Source organism: Sycon ciliatum, chromosome 1 (genome assembly GCF_964019385.1).
Source record: "Sycon ciliatum chromosome 1, ocSycCili1.1, whole genome shotgun sequence".
NCBI lineage: Eukaryota > Metazoa > Porifera > Calcarea > Leucosolenida > Sycettidae > Sycon > Sycon ciliatum.
The window spans coordinates 60,992,183-61,008,661 of NC_088643.1; the positions used below are offsets into that span (position 1 = coordinate 60,992,183).

Consider the following 16,479-nt stretch of genomic DNA (forward strand, 5'->3'; position numbering starts at 1 on the left):
GTGATACAACACACCAAACATGTGCCACAGCGCGAAAAGAAATCAGCAGAAGATATACATTGTGTAAGAAAAAAAGTTTTTATGTTTATAACCTGAGTATGGCTTGCAGTCCTGCGTCTCAGCCCGGGGCAGCGCATTACAGTAGTAGTAGGTAGTGTGTTTGCTGCATACTCACAACGGGCTGGCGTGTGCTCAGCGCATATAAACTCACTGCGGGCTGGCGACCAGCCCGGCCTTGCACATGTAAACACCCTTGGCGGGCTGGCCCGCTCGCTCCAGCCCGGGCTGGAGTTGCATAAAAGGCCCCTTAGATGGACAATAAGCAGCGGTAACAAGCAGCATCGTATCATCGAACATGAGTTATGTGCCTATCGCCTGCTGTCTTACATTTATTTTTTACTTTTATTTATTTTTGTTTTCCTCCGTGCCCACTCTGCCTGTCTTCTGGCACATGCGAATATGTGGACTTACTGTTGACGTAAACGCGGACGTGCGTATAATAATAATAATAATAATAATAATAATAATAATAATAATAATAATAATAACAACAACAAGCAGCAGTTTCACATGACGATCGTTTCGCCGTATAGATAAAGACGGCTCATCAGGTGTGCAGGAATGGACTAAGATAGAGAGCCAAGGTTTAATTTATACAAAAGAGAAAGACCAAGGAACTACAAGTTACGCTATACTGTCCACTAACACCACCAGTTACTAAACAATCAGCTCACGCGATAACATTGCACGACACTGACCGACGGTACTGACGTTCTACAACTAACTGGCTAACAGCTCTAGCACATCTTGGATGCTCCTTATGTTATTTCTATAACTTGGAACCTTCCAAGTTGGAAGGCTGTTGGAGTGCGCATCCAAGATGTGCTAGAGCTGTTAGCCAGTTAGTTGTAGAACGTCAGTACCGTCGGTCAGTGTCGTGCAATGTTATCGCATGAGCTGATTGTTTAGTAACTGGTGGTGTTAGTGGATAGTATAGCGTAACTTGTAGTTCCTTGGTCTTTCTCTTTTGTATAAAATAATAATAATAATAATAATAGCACAAAGAAGCGCGTTCAGAATCGGCAACTGAATTACATGCCAAAAAAATCGGCTTCCACTCAGAGCGGCACACAAATAGTTATACCAAGGAAATCGCTAACAGGGTATGCTCGCCCGTCTGTGGTAAGGGACGTTGTGGCCGTAGGGTAGGATCCAATCCAGGCTACTGGCCGATGAAGTGACAGCTCCAGACGTTCGACGCACGTGAACAAGTCGTTACTATACTCGCAACCAAGTCCACTGGCCAGGTACTTAACCAACCGTAACATGCACTGCTTATAACGTATACCTGGCACCTCAGTCGCCCTCTTCTCGCATTCCTCCTGGACCTGAGCTCTATTGCGACCTATTTTCCCTATTTGCCCTGGATCATTATACAAGTAGTGGATGGTCTGGTCTTCAGAGCATTGGAAATCTGCACAGTGACAACAAATCAAGATTTAGAACAGCAGTCCACCATTCATGAAAGTTCGTCTCTGGCTCTGGCGAGCTTCCGTATTAAGTCATTTTGGTGATTCTATCCTACAAGGTGCAGTGCTGCGGCAATTGAAAATTCAAAGAAGTTACCTCAACTTGGGTTCGAAGCGGACAGTCCCACAATGAACTGTTGCAAGTGGAGTAAAACGGGCTAGATTTACTGTATCAAGGTTTTTTCCGAATTCAGTGCTTTTTGGGCAAACCCTGGGCGAAATTATATTCTTGTTACGGCTTCCTTGGAGAAATAGACTTCAGAAACATAATTGGGAGAACACTCCATAGGGATTGCAAAACATCCAAACTCACTAAAAGTTTAACCCACCTATAGTCAAAAGCAAGATGAGCATCTTTTTATGAATGAAATGTAGTTTTAGTAGGAAAGTTGGTTGTTCCCCACACTGGAGCTCGTGCTTTCTGCCGATCTGGCTGGTCACTTGACTGACTCACGACTGGCATCCAGAGCACACGAGAACTTCGAGAAGTCCATCTAACTTTCGACTCGGCAAACCTGCAGAAGGCACCACTCCCTGCTCAATGCCCACTGTTTGAGGGAATTCACCCCTCATCAGTTGAGCTTGAGTAGGCTGAGGAAGATTGTCCCTGAAGAGCACCACTTATATAGTGCACTCCAGGTCCAACCATCACCAGGGATACACACTTACAGAGACGCTCCGTTTCCAGCGCGACAAACACCTCGTAAACACCAGATAGCAGCGTAAGTCAGTGCCGCGAGTCCTGGGCAGTGGGAACAGACCTTGGGGATCCTGGGTCATTCGCAATGCTGTCACCTCTAAGCCAGCTAGTCCCAAGACTGTGCTGTGCGACAGTATGCAAAATAGAATAGTCCACAGTTCCATGGACTTTTCATGACCCAAGGTCCACGACGCCCAAACTGCCCACGTGCATCGAGTGGCTCATCCTCACATCCAGGTACAAGTGCTCCTGGTAGTACTGAACCACGTTCATCTGTCACATCGGTATAAGTATGTGAATGAGGTGACTGTAACAGCAGCACCAGGGGTTCTAAGTGGAGTAGAACGCAAGCGCCTTGCAGTGCTGCATGTAGGAAATGTTTAAGTTGGCTGCGAGGCGCAATCTATTGTCAGGTACTGTGCAGATCGTAACATTGACATCATCCGCTGTTCAATTGCCACAAATCGTTATTTCGGCACAACATACGCAAAAGTTACCATTCCGGCCGATGTCGTCAACGCTGTACTCACGCCTGCGTTTTGGCCTGCCACCATCGGCCACACAGTCAGAAAGTGGCGCTTCCATGACGAGGCGTCCATGCCGCCGAAGGAACAAAGTACTGAGGATTAACCATGGCTAGTACTCGTAGTAGTAAAATGAACCCAGGTGCAACCCCGTTCTACCCTGGATGTATACGGACACTGTCCCTGAATATTTGCAGTCTACGTAATAAACTTACTGACTTGTCCCAATTGATATCGGACACAAAAACTGACATTGCTGCTGTATGTGAAACGTGGCTCAACAACTCCGTTCCGTCGTTGGAGATGTCAATCGCAAACTATACTTTATTTCGGCTTGACAGGCACGACAAACCCGGAGGTGGTGTATGTTTGTATGCTTTAATAACTCACTGTTTAGTCACTTAACAGCCGATGGCGTTGAATGCATTTGGGTAGAGATCAAAGCTCACCCACAACCTATTCTTGTCGGGTGTATCTACCGCACACCGAGTCAGTCACTAGCTTACTGGCAGACTTTCGAGGCTATGTTACACAAGGCATCGGGAGAAGCCAAGAATATTCTGCTTTGTGGTGACTTTAATGTTGATCTGGCCAGTCAATCTCCCTCATCCCAGCATGCCTCTTTGCATGATATCACAACCAGCTTAGGCCTGCATCAACTTGTAAATTCCCCAACACGAATAACGCTGCAAGGGAGCTGCACTCTATCAGATCTTGTCTATAGTACAGCTCAAGTCATATCCCCGCCTGAAATGTGTCCAGTTCCGTTCAGCGACCACTGTGCTATTGCAACCAAGATTTGTGTTAAACCAGTGCCGGCAGCATTGCCTTCTCAGCGACTTTATCGAAACTTCAAGAGAATGGACTTGGCATCACTTCGTATGGATATTTCTTGCGCCAACCTCTGTGACCTGCGTGGGTCCTGCGACGACATGTGGCAACAGTGGCTGACTAAGGTCGTGCCCATTCTTGATGCTCATTCTCCATTGCGCCACGCGTCCTCCCGACCAAGAAAGCATTCACCATGGGTCAATGAAAATTTGCTCCTGTTGATACGAAGGCGGAACCACGCTCATCGGAAATGGCTGCAATCTAAGTGCCAGACTGATTATGATGTGTTTAAAGAAGCCAGGCGTATAGTGACTCGTATGAACCGTGAATTGAAGACGAATTTTTCCAGTCGAAGTTCACCATTGTTCAAGGTAATTCCAGGAAACTTGTGACGTGGAAGGATTTGAACAAGTTATCTGGAAGACAACGTGTTCAATCTGTTCCACAATGCTCTGCAAGCAACATCGGGTGTGTATTTGCTGATGTCGTCAGTGATCAACGACGAGCACCTGAACTGTGTCTTCCACAGGGCCCAGTGGGACCTAGGGTTTTACATCCTTCAGTTCGGTGTCAATAGGTTGTGTGTAGAAACTGTTGGGCTCCTTGGACACCAGCAAAGCGACAGGCAGTGATGGAATACCCGCATTTCAGGCTTCTGAAGTCCTGCGCTGATTTGCTAGCTCCTCCTTAACATTGATATTTAATGCATCTCTTACTGTTGGTTCTGTGCCAAACGGCATGAAGTTGGCACATGTCATGCCGGTATTCAAGGCTGGTAATCCTCAAGATCCGGGAAATTATCGCCCTGTGTCTCTCCTGCCAATTGTGTCGAAGCTGTTAGAACGAATTGTCCATAGACAACTATCCTCATTTCTGGACAAGGAGAATTTGTACCCTCCTTGTCAGTTTGGCTTTAGACATCAACATTCAACGGAAGACGCTCTAGTTTTCGTCACGGACACGTTTGTTCGCGCTCGCGATGCCGGACAAATTACTGCTGCTGTGCTCGTGGATATGTCCAAAGCATTTGACAAGGTCAGGCACCAAGTGCTCATTAATGATATGTTTGAGCTTGGCATATCTGGTTCAGCATTAGTTTGGTTTGCCGACTATTTGTTCAATCGTTGCCAAATAGTGCACATTGCTGAGAACTATAGCTCTCCTTTCCCCTGCATGCGTGGCGTTCCCCAGGGCTCTGTTCTTGGTCCGCTGCTTTTTGTACTCTATGTTCGTTCGATCCAGTCCATTGTCTCCGAGTTTTGTGTGAAAGTTATTCAATTTGCTGACGATATTCTATTGTATGTTTGCGGTACGCAGAAGAATATGCTTAGCAACTCCCTGTCTGCAGCTGTCTCAGCCATTAGTACCTGGCTGTCAAACCGCAATTTAATTCTAAATGCCCGGAAGACATAAGTGCTCTTCCTGTCTACGCCACATATTACTGACCACCAATTTGCAGTCTACTGTCATGGAGTGCAGCTCAAGAAAGTGACATCTGCAAAGTACCTTGGAAAACATTTGGACCAGGATCTTTCTTGGAGGACCCAAGTTGAGTCTATGGTCACCAAACTTGCCAGTGAAATTGGCATTATGTTCTGAAATCGACACAATATTCCGCTGACTTGCCAAGAAACCTTTGTAAAGTGCCTAGTGTTGCCAGATTTTCTATATGCATCAAATTGTTTTTCTGCTGGCCTTTCCTTAACCCAGTTAGGGAGGCTTGAACGAATGCTAAAGCGAGCTTTGCGTTCCGTGTACGATACTGGTTTTTGTAGTCCATCAAGTCCTTTATTTGCGAGACTTGGTCTAGATCGTTTGGCATCCATGTATTGCAAGAAATTACTGTATTTGACGTGGCGCTGTTTGGAAGGCCACTGTAGTGTCACATTAAGTCAAATGTTCGAGCGCTGAAATAATGGTCTTGCAACGCACAGCCTTATATCACGCACTCTTAAGTTGCCCATGCTCAGAACTGCCTTTGCCCGTCATGGCGCTTCCTTCCAATGTGCTAAGCTGTGGAATGATTTACACCCTCTAGCTCGCTGTGTGGATAACTCCGCCCGTTTTAAGAAACTGTCACCCCAATGCCTTGCTTTTTCACGCTAGTACTTATGACTTTCAGCTATGCAAAATTTATGCAAAAGTTGGGCGCCCATCTTCTGTTGCCTCAACCATTCGTTCTATCGCGGACATGATCACCTATCCAATAGTCTATTATATTAATTATTCTTATCTTTTTACATCTTTCCCTCGAGTGGGTCTATTGTTATTAGGCAATTGTCTGTTATAGTCACCACTATAAATAAAATCCAATCAAAATCAAAAATGTCAAGTGTCTAACTAAAGAAGCCTCGGGTATTCGCTTGTCCCTAGAATTGAAAGTCAGATTGTCACGTGTTGTGATTATTGTGACGTTTGAGTAAAATTTGAATTTGCAGCCCTCACATGACTTCTTACTTTTTAGACAGGCCGTTCAGAAGTTTAAAAAAGGCAACAAAAACTACAGCGGCTTTGTAGAAAAATGGCCCAGGACTATAGACCAGAGTACGTTTCTTTAGGTTAATTCATGCTACTGCACCATCAGTCCATCAGACCTACACAGTACATCACGTCCAATATATCAAACTGTGAGCAGGTGATTGGTACTTGCCACCATTATCCAGAGCATGCCCCTCGGATGGCTCGTAGCAGCCCACTCTTACCGTATGTTCTGGGGCATTAGCCGTTGCACTTTAACACATAAAATTCAAAAATTGCCCCTGCGGCTCTGCAAAACCGGTCGCTAAAGCCGGGTGGTCTTTAGAGCCAGGTCCCATACATTCGTGGCATATCAAATTGTGTACATACATGTGCATGATTGCACTTCCATGTACTCATATTGACAGGTGTGGAGCATAGAATACTTTCGTGCAGGCAAAGCACGCCTCACTCGACTTCTCAAGTACATGCAGTGCATCCTTAACCTGCTCTGTCACTTCTGTTGACTGCATGCACTTGCTTCAGAGCGAACGTCAACCCTGCAGTGTTGCAGTCAGCCCTGCCAGCCAAGATGGCACTTTTGGCTAGTTTTAGTCGCTATGTGCAGGTCCAATACGGCAAGTGGTACATTAAACGTCGGACGCTGGTCGCGCAAGGCAGGTGGCCGCTGTAACCGGTGCAGTTTCTGCGTAGAACTGTCCGTGCTTGTAAAAACGATCGTTAAAAGCAGGCGATGGCTAAAAGCTGAGGTTGTTTATACCCGGTCTTACTGTATACATGTACTGTCACTTCATGCATAGAACGGTATGGTGTCATTCAACCACTTGTCATGTACTGTCACTTCATGCATAGAACGGTATGGTGTCATTCAACCACTTGTCATGTACTGTCACTTCATGCATAGAACGGTATGGTGTCATTCAACCACTTGTCATGTACTGTCACTTCATGCATAGAACGGTATGGTGTCATTCAACCACTTGTCATGTACTGTCACTTCATGCATAGAACGGTATGGTGTCATTCAACCACTTGTCATGTACTGTACTTCATGCATAGAACGGTATGGTGTCATTCAACCACTTGTCATGTACTGTCACTTCATGCATAGAACGGTATGGTGTCATTCAACCACTTGTCATGTACTGTCACTTTATGCATAGAACGGTATGGTGTCATTCAACCACTTGTCATGTACTGTCACTTTATGCATAGAACGGTATGGTGTCATTCAACCACTTGTCATGTACTGTCACTTCGTGCATAGAACGGTATGGTGTCACTCAACCACTTGCCATGTACTGTCACTTTATGCATAGAACGGTATGGTGTCATTCAACCACTTGTCATGTACTGTCACTTCATGCATAGAACGGTATGGTGTCATTCAACAACTTGTCATGTACTGTCACTTTATGCATATGTTGTAGTACGTTATTTTGTGTACGTCGTGTGTACGTCATGTTGGTGCATGCGCGTGTTGCTGTGGTATGAAAAGCGGTCTTCGTCTTGAGTTCATGATGTCTTCGTCTTCAGTTCGTCATGTCTAGTTGTGTTTTCAGTCGTCTTGTCACAAATATAGTCTTCTAAATGTAGTTATCGTCGTCCCTTTGTATAAGTGTGGAGATGGCACGGGACTGGGGGCAGGTAGAGAAAGGCAGTTACAACATTGGTGGCAGCGGTAATGGAAATTGTTGTAAACTTCAACTTCTGGATTCGTCCTGCGTGGCCTTCGCTCCCAGTTTCCGATGTCATCTCCAGTCGTCCTATCGTCACAGTTTCGTCCGTTTTCAAGAAGTTCGTCCGTCGTCATCGTCCTTCATCATTCGTCTCTCCCGTCTCTTGTCAGTTGTCGTCACTGGTGGTCCCGGACACGACGTAAAACTGTGCCCAGAAGAAAAAGCAAAAAAAAAGAAGAAGAAGAAGGACGGATGGTCCCGGACACAAACGTAAAACTGTGCCCAGAAGAAAAACTGAAACAGGAAAGAAGGATGGAAGGTGAAGGCTGCAGTGTGAGGATGTAGACGCTGAGCAGCGCTCCTTGAGATGGCGGACGACATGGCAGACGGCGTGAGGAGTTTCGTTGGTGAGAGGGTACGTGTGTTGTTGTGAACGTGAGGAGTATGTGAGTTTTGTATTTTCTGTTCTCCCAACATTTTGTTCTTTATTATTTGCTCTCCTCGAGGGTAAAGAGGCACCCGCACAGCGCGTGTGTTCTGTTCGCTTTTTGATTTGCTCTTCTATGAGGATAACTAGAGGCCCCCACAGAGCCAGTGGATTTTGTTCTTTTTGTTATTCCTATGATTTGTGCTCTCACATTTTAGAATTTTTGCGTGATCGTGAGGTGGTGTGTTGAGTGAAGTAGTTTAGAGTTTTTGAGGTTATCAGTTCCTACACGTGTGACAGCGATCGTGGCTGGTGTTCTGGGTGGGCGGACAGAGTTTTTAATAATCTGCAGTGCAGGCAGAGGTGTTTTATTTATGGGTGTGACTGGTGTGGTATAATTGAGTGATTTGTGTGATCTTTTCCTCTTTTTTACTCTGTTTTAGGGAGTTATGTTGTAGTACGTTATTTTGTGTACGTCGTGTGTACGTCATGTTGGTGCATGCGCGTGTTGCTGTGGTATGAAAAGCGGTCTTCGTCTTGAGTTCATGATGTCTTCGTCTTGAGTTCATGATGTCTTCGTCTTCAGTTCGTCATGTCTAGTTGTGTTTTCAGTCGTCTTGTCACAAATATAGTCTTCTAAATGTAGTTATCATCGTCCCTTTGTATAAGTGTGGAGATGGCACGGGACTGGGGGCAGGTAGAGAAAGGCAGTTACAACACATAGAACGGTATGGTGTCATTCAACAACTTGTCATGTACTGTCACTTCATGCATAGAACGGTATGGTGTCATTCAACCACTTGTCATGTACTGTCACTTCATGCATAGAACCGTATGGTGTCACTCAACCACTTGTCATGTACTGTCACTTCATGCATAGAACGGTATGGTGTCATTCAACCACTTGTCATGTACTGTACTTCATGCATAGAACGGTATGGTGTCATTCAACAACTTGTCATGTACTGTCACTTCATGCATAGAACGGTATGGTGTCATTCAACCACTTGTCATGTACTGTCACTTCATGCATAGAACGGTGTGGTGTCATTCAACCACTTGTCATGTACTGTCACTTCGTGCATAGAACGGTATGGTGTCATTCAACCACTTGTCATGTACTGTCACTTCATGCATAGAACGGTATGGTTCAACCACTTGTCATGTACTGTCACTTCATGCATAGAACGGTATGGTGTCATTCAACCACTTGTCATGTACTGTCACTTCATGCATAGAACGGTATGGTGTCATTCAACCACTTGTCATGTACTGTCACTTCATGCATAGAACGGTATGGTGTCATTCAACCACTTGTCATGTACTGTCACTTCATGCATAGAACGGTATGGTGTCATTCAACCACTTGTCATGTACTGTCACTTCGTGCACAGAACGGTATGGTGTCATTCAACCACTTGTCATGTACTGTCACTTCATGCATAGAACGGTATGGTGTCATTCAACCACTTGTCATGTACTGTCACTTTGTTCATAGAACGGTGTCACCGGGTGTCATTCAACCACTTGTCATGTACTGCAATCCATTATTGTACTAGTGTGAAGCTTCTCAGTGACATGTTGTCAGTTCTGAGTGAAGGACAAACTAGGCAACTGTTGTAGAACTTCAGCGGTTCAACAAAAATACGAATTTTGGACCCGGAAAGGGGGTACGGCTTAGACTCCCGTGTGGCTAACACACAGGAAAATTACTATACCCCAAGAGTACAGGTGTACTCGCTGCGCTAACACTTAAAATGCAACTGGATATTGCCGAACCACATAGCAGGTGCAAGACTGGTCTCTGATGGATACTGATGTACCGTAAAGTACCGCCAGAGCGCCCCATCATCTCGTTCTTTCGTGGTCGTAATTTGGAGGTGGTGTCCTGTCTGTAGGTCATACGACATGAATACCCCCAATAGTGTGCAACTTCAATCTATGAGGTCGGTCATGGCAGAACTTCACGTCACGCGAGAAAACTGTACAGCGGCGTGCACATAATATTTGCACCCTGTGCACGATAGATAAAGATACACAACCCCAGCAGTTTGGTTTCAACTCTCTGATAGTTACTTTCCACTGTTTTCCAGCATGGCCGGCAGCACAGCACATGGCCATGGAGTTCTGCTGTTGCAGCACTGCAGACTAGATGTTGTACAGGCAGTTGCTGCACACCCTTGGCAGTTATGTTCTCTTGCTTGCATGTATAGCCGGTTGTGGTGTGATCACGCACAGGCTCAATTTGCACCCAGGATTTCCTCCCTCAATCAAACCCACTTACAATAACCACCACAAAGGTCAAATAGAGTGCAGTATTGACCAGATGTTTCTTGGCAGCCGCATGATCAGGTATTTTGAAGTACTACTACATGTATTTTCACTTACCGACGTCAAACGTAAGGTCGAGATCCTGGTGATTGATTTTGTTTTCTGTATGACAGAAAGACATGTACACACAGGTGTGAGTCAGAAAAGGATATTCAAGCTGTTTGAGCGTGGATTCGTGCTACGAGTCATCTCATGCATTTGGTGGGGGACATGGTCTTTAATTTAAAAAAAAAGTTCACATTCAATGGGGCTCGATGCAATGCAATGAAAGAAGTAACGGAAATCATCGGAACATGCGCGGTGGTGTTGAATTTGAACACCATGAACGGGAGCGGGAACGGAGACGTACTACCGAACAAATCGGGAAGCGATGGAGAAGTTGGATCTCTTCGACCTTTTACACCACGCAAGCGGGGACGCAGTCATACATGTACGAAACCGCTGCATTTCACGTTTGAACAGGCGATGGCATCGCGCACTGTATGCAATGGCGATGGCATCGCGCACTGTATGCAATGGCGATGGCATCGCGCACTGTATGCAATGGCGATGGCATCGCGCACTGTATGCAATGGCGGTAGCATCGCGCACTGTATGCAATGGCAATTATGTTGACAACTCGAGCATTTCGAAGATTATTCTTCTCCAATAACAACTCAATAGCTTGCACAACGAGTAGGATTTTTAGCCAGCCAGTATTGCGATGTACATGTATATTATGTATAGGATTTACCCTGAGCTGAAGTGTATACCAAATACAAACCGAGGCCGAAGGCCCAGGTTTGTTTGATGGTGTATATTTTCCATACACACTTCAGCGAAGGGTATATCCGACTTATACCAAGAGTACATAACCCCCCAGAGTGTGCAACGCCTGATCCAGCTCTGCATAGGGTCTTGGTCGAGCGGAATCGGACCTTTGCGTCATAATACCGTACACATCTGAAGGGAACCCGGGGAGTCGCGGGTACTCTTGGATCAAAAACAATGGTGCCCTGCCTCGAGACCGGCCTTGCGCTGGTGTGAAGTGTACGCATGACATCAGAAGATCCGATTCCGCTCGACCAAGACCCTACACAGAGCTGGATCGGCGTTGCACACTCTGGGGGGTTATGTACTCTTGCTTATACCTACCTCAGTCTGAATCCTAAAAAGGAGCATATTATGCTCCTTTATTAGTGCAATAAAGAGTATAATAGATGCAGACATGGCCGGACAACAACGAGTTCTGCATCTATTATACTCTTTATTGCACTAATAAAATTGCTTTCTCCACGCCGACTCTTTTAAATATGCTCCTTAATTATGCTCCTTAATTTTGTCAAATATCGTACTGGTCTCGTCATCGTCCAGTAACAATCGACATTCTTTGTTCCGTTGGGACTGTGGCTTTTGCTCGTTTTCGTTGCGCTTGCCTTCCCCTCTTTGGTCTTTCCATAACCTTGAACCTTCCAAGTTGGAAGGCTGTCGGTTAGCGCTACGGAGATGTGTTGAAGTTAGGTGTCAGGACGTCGAATTTCTCAGTACCCTGTCAGTTTTGTGCCTAGTTATTGCACTTTCTGACTGTATATATAGTATCATGTTACAGTGATGGAGAGTTACTCTTAACTTGTATCCATATGTCCTTTTCTCTTTTACATTTATTTATGGCTCAACATCCGAGTTTCAAATTGCACACCTGATGAGCCGTCACGAACCATACGGCGAAACGTACGTCGTGTGAAACAACTTGTTTTGTAGTCAACTAGTCCATCACAATGTCATGCATGAGGAGTACTGTAGGAGTTTGGCTTTCGGCTTGTACAATTCGTTTTCGCAAAGCTTCCCTTTCTTTACTTATCGTTGATATTTATGACCCACCCAAGTTGGGTGGTGTGCTGCTTTGCTGCTTCGAATTGTAGTTAGACCGCTTTGTCAAATATCGTACTGGTCTCGTCATCGTCCAGTAACAATCGACATTCTTTGTTCCGTTGGGACTGTGGCTTTTGCTCGTTTTCGTTGCGCTTGCCTTCCCCTCTTTGGTCTTTCCATAACCTTGAACCTTCCAAGTTGGAAGGCTGTCGGTTAGCGCTACGGAGATGTGTTGAAGTTAGGTGTCAGGACGTCGAATGTCTCAGTACCCTGTCAGTTTTGTGCCTAGTTATTGCACTTTCTGACTGTATATATAGTATCATGTTACAGTGATGGAGAGTTACTCTTAACTCGTATCCATATGTCCTTTTCTCTTTTACATTTATTTATGGCTCAACATCCGAGTTTCAAATTGCACACCTGATGAGCCGTCACGAACCATACGGCGAAACGTACGTCGTGTGAAACAACTTGTTTTGTAGTCAACTAGTCCATCACAATGTCATGCATGAGGAGTACTGTAGGAGTTTGGCTTTCAGCTTGTACAATTCGTTTTCGCAAAGCTTCCCTTTCTTTACTTATCGTTGATATTTATGACCCACCCAAGTTGGGTGGTGTGCTGCTTTGCTGCTTCGAATTGTAGTTAGACCGCTTTGTCAAATATCGTACTGGTCTCGTCATCGTCCAGTAACAATCGACATTCTTTGTTCCGTTGGGACTGTGGCTTTTGCTCGTTTTCGTTGCGCTTGCCTTCCCCTCTTTGGTCTTTCCATAACCTTGAACCTTCCAAGTTGGAAGGCTGTCGGTTAGCGCTACGGAGATGTGTTGAAGTTAGGTGTCAGGACGTCGAATGTCTCAGTACCCTGTCAGTTTTGTGCCTAGTTATTGCACTTTCTGACTGTATATATAGTATCATGTTACAGTGATGGAGAGTTACTCTTAACTCGTATCCATATGTCCTTTTCTCTTTTACATTTATTTATGGCTCAACATCCGAGTTTCAAATTGCACACCTGATGAGCCGTCACGAACCATACGGCGAAACGTACGTCGTGTGAAACAACTTGTTTTGTAGTCAACTAGTCCATCACAATGTCATGCATGAGGAGTACTGTAGGAGTTTGGCTTTCAGCTTGTACAATTCGTTTTCGCAAAGCTTCCCTTTCTTTACTTATCGTTGATATTTATGACCCACCCAAGTTGGGTGGTGTGCTGCTTTGCTGCTTCGAATTGTAGTTAGACCGCTTTGTCAAATATCGTACTGGTCTCGTCATCGTCCAGTAACAATCGACATTCTTTGTTCCGTTGGGACTGTGGCTTTTGCTCGTTTTCGTTGCGCTTGCCTTCCCCTCTTTGGTCTTTCCATAACCTTGAACCTTCCAAGTTGGAAGGCTGTCGGTTAGCGCTACGGAGATGTGTTGAAGTTAGGTGTCAGGACGTCGAATGTCTCAGTACCCTGTCAGTTTTGTGCCTAGTTATTGCACTTTCTGACTGTATATATAGTATCATGTTACAGTGATGGAGAGTTACTCTTAACTCGTATCCATATGTCCTTTTCTCTTTTACATTTATTTATGGCTCAACATCCGAGTTTCAAATTGCACACCTGATGAGCCGTCACGAACCATACGGCGAAACGTACGTCGTGTGAAACAACTTGTTTTGTAGTCAACTAGTCCATCACAATGTCATGCATGAGGAGTACTGTAGGAGTTTGGCTTTCGGCTTGTACAATTCGTTTTCGCAAAGCTTCCCTTTCTTTACTTATCGTTGATATTTATGACCCACCCAAGTTGGGTGGTGTGCTGCTTTGCTGCTTCGAATTGTAGTTAGACCGCTTTGTCAAATATCGTACTGGTCTCGTCATCGTCCAGTAACAATCGACATTCTTTGTTCCGTTGGGACTGTGGCTTTTGCTCGTTTTCGTTGCGCTTGCCTTCCCCTCTTTGGTCTTTCCATAACCTTGAACCTTCCAAGTTGGAAGGCTGTCGGTTAGCGCTACGGAGATGTGTTGAAGTTAGGTGTCAGGACGTCGAATGTCTCAGTACCCTGTCAGTTTTGTGCCTAGTTATTGCACTTTCTGACTGTATATATAGTATCATGTTACAGTGATGGAGAGTTACTCTTAACTCGTATCCATATGTCCTTTTCTCTTTTACATTTATTTATGGCTCAACATCCGAGTTTCTTAATTATATTAACAGTATTTATTTCTCTCCTATGGTGTATATTAACAGTATTTAATTCCCGTAGCTATGCAGAAGAGATTACTTCAGTAACGTCTGGCGCTAGCCAGGGTCCACACAGCTTTAATTTGGTGTTTGTTTGTTTGTTTGTGTGTTTGTGTGTTTGTGTCACGCCTGGCGCTATCCTGTATCTGTCCCGTACCGTACCGTACCATCAAACACAGCTGGCTACATACAGCTGGCCGCAATATTCAAATAGGGCTTTCAAACGCAAGATCATAACGTGAAGCAACTTGGAAGAATGAGTATGAATGCGAAGTGTATGAGGGAATGCATGTAGGGCGATAGTGCGGGTTCGAATTCAAGGTAATGGCTGAAAAATAGGAGAATTGAAAAATGTATAACATCCCTTTTCTTTTTTTTGTCGTCATCAAGGTGGTAGACGGTGTCGTATTACCCTCGACCTTACCTGTCCCGTACCGTACCGTACAATCAAAGGCGGCTGGCCACAATGCATATTCAAATAGGGCTTTCAAATACAAGATCATAACGTGAAGCAACTTGGAAGAATTAGTATGTATGCGAAGTGTATCGGGGGATGCATGCAGGGCGATAGTGCGGGTTCGAATCCCAGGTTATGTCTAAAAAACAAAAAGTAGAAACTTATATGAATTTATAACATCCCTATGCTTTTTTGTCTAGGTCATCAAGGCAAAAAAGCATAGCGTAGGGCCCTGAGCTTCCAAGCTCTCTCGTTTCTCTACAGTGATAAATATTACCAGTGTTTATTGTTTCTAGAAAATACAGTGAATATACACTGGCCAAGGCTCTGTGTGATGAATGGAGGTGTATTGAGGTAGGCATAATTAAAAATATTATATTCTTTTATTCCACGATGGCGTGACGCCAATAAGGACGATTGATAAGTGTGATAGAACTGATACTAGCCAGAAACAGCTAGATGGAAATTACCCGGGGAGGCAAGAAGCAATTGATCATGAAAAACAAGTGGGGACAAAAACGTTAGCAGGGGTGATCGAGGTAGTTAATTACAAGTTCGAGATATCAGAAACCAGGGGGGGGGGGGTGCGCGGAGCAGGAACAGGTACTGCTCAAAAGAAGACTGGATGCATTGTTTCGGAAATAATTTCTACGATGTTGGGTTGTGATGTCGATAGGGAGTGAGTTGTAGAGGGTGAGGGCACTGTTGATGGGGGAATCTCGGTGCCTGCTTGTGTGTGCGTGTCCGATGGAGTAGGTCCTTGTCTGTCGAAGGGTGTATGGTTGGTGTTGACGTTGTGGTGCAAGATGTGGTTGTTGCAGGTGTGGTGGGGAGGTTTGATGGTGGATGTCCCATGCTAGTAGGACTTGTTTAGCAAGAATTCTCTCCAGTGTGCCCCGCTGTTGCTGTGTGGTGTTGGAGAGGGCAAGGCTGCAATATTCGAGAACGGGTCGGATGTAGGTCGTGTATATGAATAATAGGCTGGAAGCGTTCATTGTGCCACGTGTCTTGTGGAGTTGGTGTAGTAGTTTTTTGGCTTTGTTGGTAGTTTCTATGATGTGTTGGGTCCATCGCATATCCTCTTGGAGTGTAACACCAAGGTGCCTATGTTGGTGGACCTGCAGCAGCAGAGTCGAGTGGAGCGTGATGTGGATGGTGTGTTGGGGTTGGAGGGAAAGGACGACGGTTTTCGTGGTGTTGACAAGGAGATACCAATCCTTCAACCATCGTCCTGCGGCGTCCACAGCACGTTGGAGGAATGCAGCTGATAAATCCCTCGTGTAATGTGTCGCGATGAGTGCCGTGTCATCGGCGAACTGGCTGCATTTGGTGTGCGAGTTTGTACATGCTGGGGGGAGGTCGATCGTGTACACCAGGAAAAGAATTAAGAGGCCCCAGGACAGAACCCTGGGGTACTCCAGCTGATATATACATGTACATG

The 16,479-nt window shown here is 45.2% G+C and overlaps 1 protein-coding gene across 1 annotated transcript in view; it reads right to left on the reverse strand.

The window, feature by feature from the left end:
• Window positions 1-1,041: 1,041 nt before the first annotated feature.
• LOC135807052 (uncharacterized) overlaps window positions 1,042-16,479 on the reverse strand; it is a 42,048-nt gene continuing 26,610 nt past the window's right edge. The window contains exons 7-8 of the mRNA XM_065321135.1: window positions 10,557-10,601; window positions 1,042-1,474 (exon numbers count right to left, since the gene is read on the reverse strand). Of these exons, the coding sequence (XP_065177207.1) occupies window positions 1,119-1,474; window positions 10,557-10,601 (401 nt within the window). The 3' untranslated portion in view covers window positions 1,042-1,118. The remainder of the gene's footprint in view (window positions 1,475-10,556; window positions 10,602-16,479) is intronic.